Source organism: Chenopodium album, chromosome 15 (genome assembly GCF_948465745.1).
Source record: "Chenopodium album chromosome 15, dcCheAlbu1.1, whole genome shotgun sequence".
Taxonomy (NCBI): Eukaryota; Viridiplantae; Streptophyta; class Magnoliopsida; order Caryophyllales; family Amaranthaceae; genus Chenopodium; species Chenopodium album.
Genome location: NC_137848.1, coordinates 34,871,385 through 34,877,887, shown reverse-complemented (window position 1 = coordinate 34,877,887; position 6,503 = coordinate 34,871,385). Strand labels below are relative to the sequence as shown.

Below are 6,503 nucleotides of genomic sequence, written 5' to 3'. Positions count from 1 at the left end.
ACAACAAAAACAATGCTACCAAGCGCTTAACAACAATATTCAACAATAAGACCAACACACAAATCCCTTCATTGTTCCCATGAGTCCTTGGTGTCTTCACCACACTTATCCAAAAACACTCCCTTTTAACTTAAACACCCTCCCACACTAGATAAGAGCATCGTCCTCGATGCGTCACAAGCAAATAAAAGAAAGGGAGGGACCAAAAGGGGAGGGGAAAACAAATAAACCAAGGGGGGAACTTTTGGCCACTAGGACTGGCGCCACTACCATCCCCACCCCGACCATCATAAGAAAAGCTCGATAGGGGGCCATGGGGGTCCCAACATCCGGTGTAACCGAGAGGCCACCCACAATAACCTTTGAAAAGGTCTAGTTGAGATGAGGTTAATTGGTTATATGGCTCGAGTTGAACTAGAGGCAAAGGGTGAGAGGGATCAACGTAGGGGTAGTTAGGATCACCATTATAATCACTCCCACCCGAGACCCGGTAGTCATAGTGACCGGACTCATTGGGATACTCACATCTTGGCACATTGGGGTCCGAAACACCCGGACAATAAGGGTACGTAGGTTGGTTGTCACCCCTCCAAGATGGCGCAGGCCCTTGTTAAGCCGGCTCATAAGGATAGTTAACCAGAGGAGTGACATCCCTTCTACGCACACTAGCATCATAAAGTGCATTAGTTTGAAAGAAATTGTGTTGTTGAGATGCGATCATACCTTGCATTCTAAGTTGCATGCTCTCCATTTGCGCTCTCATAGTTGCCATCTCTTGTTGGTAGTCAAATTGTTGATTTTGTTGTTATTGTTGTTGTTATCTTCTTTATCTTCCTTGACGTTGTTGTTGTTGTTGAATAGGCGGGATCACCTCCACCTCATTATTATCACCCTCACCATCAACTCCATCTTCCTCCATTCTTGCTTGAGGGAGGACACCCGAATCCATCCTCACCCACCAAGGGTGTTGAACTCCTTCCCTAGTGAAGGAAGTAAACTCCTGATTAGGGATGAAACAATGATGCTTAAGGGAGACAAGCAAGCTCCATGTCCTTCCTAGATCATCTGTATCCGCAATGAATTTCATGGTCTTCAACTGCTTAATATCGAACCAAATGTCACTTCCATCACTCTTCCCTACGGGGGTGCAAGAACGCAACTTAGCCGAATGACCTAACTTTTCCTGTCTTCGTCCCCGTAACAATGGCCTCAATACACTTGGTGAAAAGGAAACCAAAATTCACTCTATGGCCCCTTTCTGGCTAAACAGCAAGCCACAAAACCCGGATTTCCTCCGCGGTTATCTTACCCAAGTCCTGCTTATTGTAAACCATATACCCAAGTACCCGATGAAGAAGACGAAGGGTGCATGATTTGACTAGCTAAGGAGTACTTAGCATTGAAGTTATCCATCCTCGAGATGCATTTCCACCAATGAAGGGGGTTATAGTCATGAAAACCTTCATGTTCGGGAAAGAAAAGGTTGGCATTGGGGTTGAGATTGAGGTGTTGATTGAATTGGCGAAGTTCATGGTTTCTTTATTGTTAAAAAGTTGGAATGAGATGGAAAAAGATTGTTTCCTTCGGTGGGATGGCATTCAAAAGAGGCTAGAAATTCAAGGGTAGGTTCTCGGTAAGTTCGGTAAGCCTTAGTCACAAAGGAACCCTACCTTAAATTTTCGAATAAAAACCAACAATCCTCGTCTATGACAAGCTTGGTTATTGTATCTTGGTGGTAGTTCTTTGTGGGTTTGATTTTTCGGGATAACAAGTTTTCATATATGGGTTTATGGTGTTTATTAACGAATTTGAGTGGTGCCAAAGGAGGTGGAGGTTGTTCGGTGTTTTGAAGGGTTTGAGAAGAGGATCCTTGAAGCTCCTTCCCACTCTTTCTCTTCTTAGAGCCACCCACCATATTCACAAACAACAAGATTCAAGCAACTCAACCAATCAAGAAACTCCAATAACAAGAAACAAGCCCACTTACTACACCAAATTTTCACAATTCACACACTTCACAATTCACCAAACAACACAAATCAACCAAGACAAACCACCAACAATCACAAATTTCAACCAACAAACAACAATTAACCAAGAATAATCAAGAAATTGTAACACATACTACCATTCACACATCAAAGTTCACCAAATTAATTCATAAATATGACAAATGTTATCACCAAAACAATGCTTAAAATTCAAATAAGACTAAAGAGGAGGTGATTATACCAACAAATTGTGCCAAAAATCAACTCCAACTAGCCCCAAGAGCAAGAATTTCAAGCAAGCTTCAAGAATTAACAATGGAGAACCTTAAAAATTTCGGACCTTTGTTGATGGAGAATGGTGAAAGTGATTAATTTGATGTTTTATGATGGAAAAGGAAGAAATTTGAGTGAGATTTGATGGGGTTTGATGAATTTGAAGGTTAGGGTTTGAGGGAAATAGGGAAATCTAGAGAGATAATGCTTGGAAAGTCGAAATATGTTGAGAATGAAAAGAAAAATGCAGCCTCGAAGTCGAAAACCGGGTTAAAAACCCAATTCGCCGTGCCCGCGGGTCGAATTGCCGGTGATGCTGCGCTTTCTCCAAGGGCGCGGCCTGCCATCTACAGGATCGAATGGTAAAACTTGAAAACCCCTGTCCGCGCCCGCGACACCCTAGAAAGGGCTCTCCTTGGGCGCGGGTTGCACTCCTAGCCAAAAGACCTTAATTTTCACCCTTTTCTTCTTTTATAGCCTAATCTTTGCTTTCCATAACAAGTATCGTGAGGTTAGAACACCCTCAAATCCAAATCCACAAACCCAATGCCGAAAATTTCAAGTACCTACAAAAGAGAGACCAAAGAACATGAGATAAGAACCATAATAAAAATCAACTAAAACCATCCAAAAAAATTAAAAATAAAGGAATAAAAGAGTTGAGAACTCGGGTTGCCTCCCAAGAAGCGCTTCTTTATGAGGTCATTAGCTTGACCATGAGAAAATATCACCAAGGGGGAGGCTTAAAGGATCAAGCCTAAAGCATTCAATCATGCCAACTTCATCTTTGCAAAAATAGTGCTTCAAACGATGACCATTAACCATGAACTTATGATCGCCCGCCTCTAACTCAAAAGAACCATAAGGAGTAGTCTTTGAAATCATGAAAGGCCCTGACCATTTAGATTTAAGCTTTCCGGAAAACAAACGAAGCCCTGAGTTGAATAACAACACCTTGTCTCCAACCTTAAAGCTCTTGTTTCTTATATGTTGGTCATGTCACTTCTTGGTTTTCTCCTTATATAGCCTTGAGTTCTCATAAGCGTCATATCTAATCTCTTCAAGTTCATTAAGCTTGAGCAATCTCTTCTCGCCGACCAATGACATATCCATGTTAAGCTCTTTGATACCCCAGCAAGCTTTATGTTCCTATTCTACCGGCAAGTGACAAGCCATCCTATAGACCAACCGATAGGGGGTTGTACCAATTGGAGTCTTGTATGCCTTCCTTAGGGCCCAAAGTGTGTCATCAAGCTTGAGTGACTAATCCTTCCTAGATTTGTTCACCATCCTTTCAAGAAAATTCTTGATTTCTCGCTTTGACACCTCCACTTGCCCTTGAGTTTGAGGACGGTAGGGAAAACCAACTTTATGATGAACTCCATACCTCTTGAGAAGTTCTTCAAGTTTCTTTTTGGCAAAATGGGAGTCTCCATCACTAATTAGCACCCTAGAAACCCTAAATCGAGGAAAGATGATCTTCTTGAGAAGCTTAAGAACAACCTTATGATCGTTGGTAGGGAAAGGTATGGCTTCAATCCACATAGTTACATAATCAACCACTACCAAGATATACAAGTTCCCACATGAAGAAACAAAAGGCCCCATAAAGTCGACACTCCAAACATTAAAAGGCTCAACTTTAATGTTTTGTTGAGGCATTTCATCTCTTTTGGTTATGCCACCACTTCTTTGACACCTATCACATCTTGAAACAAACTTGTGAGCATTTTTATGCATCGTCGGCCACTACAAGAGAGATTGAGAAATCTTTGACACCGTCTTGTCAACTCCACCATGACCTCCACATGGAAACGAGTGGAAATGCTCAAGAACTCCTTCGATTTCATGATCCGGAACATATTTTCGGAAAAGGCCATTACCACATTGTTTGAAAAGATATGGGGTCATTCTAAAAGTATCTCCCCACTTCCTTGAAAAATCTTTCTTTTGTTGAGAAGAGAACTCCGAGGGAATGGCTTCACAAGCAAGAAAGTTGGCTATATTGGCATACCATGGGCCAAATGTTGTAGCTATAGCCATAAGAGTTTCAAATCCCGTCAAGGGTAGCTGTAGGGAATATTTCAAGCATCCCACACTTGAGCGCCACTGTGATCATACACTTAAGCATGGTGGCGTCCAAAGGGAAGGAAGCTAGAGCAAAAGAGTCGCCAACAAGTTTTAGGAACTTGTAAACTGTTCACAGGGTGAAGGTTACACCCCTTCACGATCCATGAGATCACTAACTCCATAGTGGTCCGGAACCATGACTAGATGTTCGGGGATAAAGGTACGAATCCAACTAAAAAGATTGAACCTGCCCTAAATAGGCCTCTACTTTATTCTTCTCATATTCATGTGCACTTTTTGACTAACATGTAATCATTAGGTTAATCCTAAAACCTGTTTAATCTATGTTGGTTGAATATTAATGCACAAACAAAACTATTATTGGCGATCACTTGAATCAAAATCATATTAGCCTAAATAAAATTATTAATTATCTTATTAAGCGTGATTTCAAGTACAAATTCCCTTTAAACCTACAAGAGAGGGCGTGATCAAGCAATGACAATAATAATATCAAGAAACATATAATATTAACAACAAATCATCATCATCTATCATAATAATCTCAATCAAGCATAATAATAGCAAGATCCTAGGCATGATACTAACAAGATTAATAACAAATCCTAGCATGTCACTAAAAATTAAAGCTTTAGCCCTAACATGATACTAACATGATAGAAGAAATAGGAAGCAACCTAAGGATGACACTAGAAAGCAATAAATAACTGTTGGGTTTCGATAAGTCTAACTCAGCGTGGAACAAAACCCGACCCCAAGACCGCTCACAATTAATATACCTAAATGACATAAATAACAAGAAAGAGAGAAAAGACGATCTTACCCTTGCTGCGTGCTTCGCTCACACCCGGAGCTTTTACTTCAAAGCCAAGTCTTGCAAGTGCAGAGACCTCATACGGTATCCACCCGCAACTCGACCCGATAGGTCTCTTACTCGAAGTTTAGCTGAGTCGAACCAAAACACTACTCGAGTATTATATGAACTTAAAAGTTTTCTCTCAACTGGAGATGCCTTATTGAGTTCCTACTCAAGTGAACAATCCCAAGGTATGCCTTGGCTATTTATAAGGAGTTCTTCCTTGTAAATTCATCTCATCTTTCAATGTGGGACTTATTCTCAAAAAGATCCCACATGGAAAGAATGTTGAATTCAATTCCTAGTTAAATAAACCAAGGAATCACTAAGTAACAAGTGTCACATGGTTAGGTGAGGACCACTTCCTAACTTGCTCCCCAAGGAAACTCACATCCATTATGAGTTAACCATGTGGCACCCAACCTTGCACCCTAAGATGGGTTCGGTTGGGCCGCCACCTTGCCACATGGCGTGCTGCCACGTGCGCTGCCATGTGGCGCGCTTCCCTAGCCTTTCGCGTGGCTAGGTTTTTTACTTTTTACTTGAAGCATTTTCTCGTCTCACCAATTCCTAAATTTTGGCTCGACTTTTGAGATTCGGTTTTGACGTTCTAAGCTCAGAATCCGACGTCTTTGTTCATAATACTCGAGTAACTCATTAAATCCTTCCGGATTAATTCGTCGTATCGGATCGTTAGTTTCTTGAGTGTGACCCGAAGGGTTCAATCCAGATTAAGCTGTAATATTAATTATGAATTAATATTACTAATCGGAAGCAACCTCCAACTAGGCATTCTAATCACTTGACCTCACTGAATAATTAGCTTTCTAATAATTCCGAACCCTCTATCGGAATAATACACTGGTTTGAAGGACATCATTCCTATCAATAACATCCTAACATGATACTAGGAATTAATATAATTTAAGCATGCTTTCTAAAAAATATAACAATAAAGTAACTTACTTTGATGCCTTGTATCTCTTTCTATCAAAACAATACACACGTTAGTAACTTCAATAAAAATATTAAATCAAACAATTAATTTAAATAATTGAAATAGGGATTTGGGACCAAACCCTCAGAATTTATCAACCTTTCACGTCTAGGGCGAAGGCAACTTCGAGCTTGGTTATGTGTGTCTAAGACTCGTGAATGTGGTATAGTGTTTTGACAAGGCTAGGCTTAGAAATCAAGAGAGAGAAAGAAAGAATAAGCTTCTAGCTTAATGATATGTCTATTTTATATATTGATTTACCCCCGTCCCTTGGTCCTAATTAGTAGTGTTTTTG

At 40.5% G+C, this 6,503-nt stretch overlaps 1 protein-coding gene across 1 annotated transcript; it reads right to left on the bottom strand.

Moving 5' to 3' along the window:
- Positions 1 to 826: 826 nt before the first annotated feature.
- On the bottom strand, positions 827 to 4,004 carry LOC145581090 (uncharacterized). Its single transcript, XM_081638156.1, has 3 exons — positions 3,652 to 4,004; positions 2,808 to 2,830; positions 827 to 1,137 (listed from the first exon to the last, which is right to left on the bottom strand). The coding sequence occupies exons 1-3, from the start codon at positions 4,002 to 4,004 to the stop codon at positions 827 to 829; spliced, it is 687 nt and encodes a 228-aa protein (XP_081494282.1).
- Between the last annotated feature and the right edge of the window lie 2,499 nt (positions 4,005 to 6,503).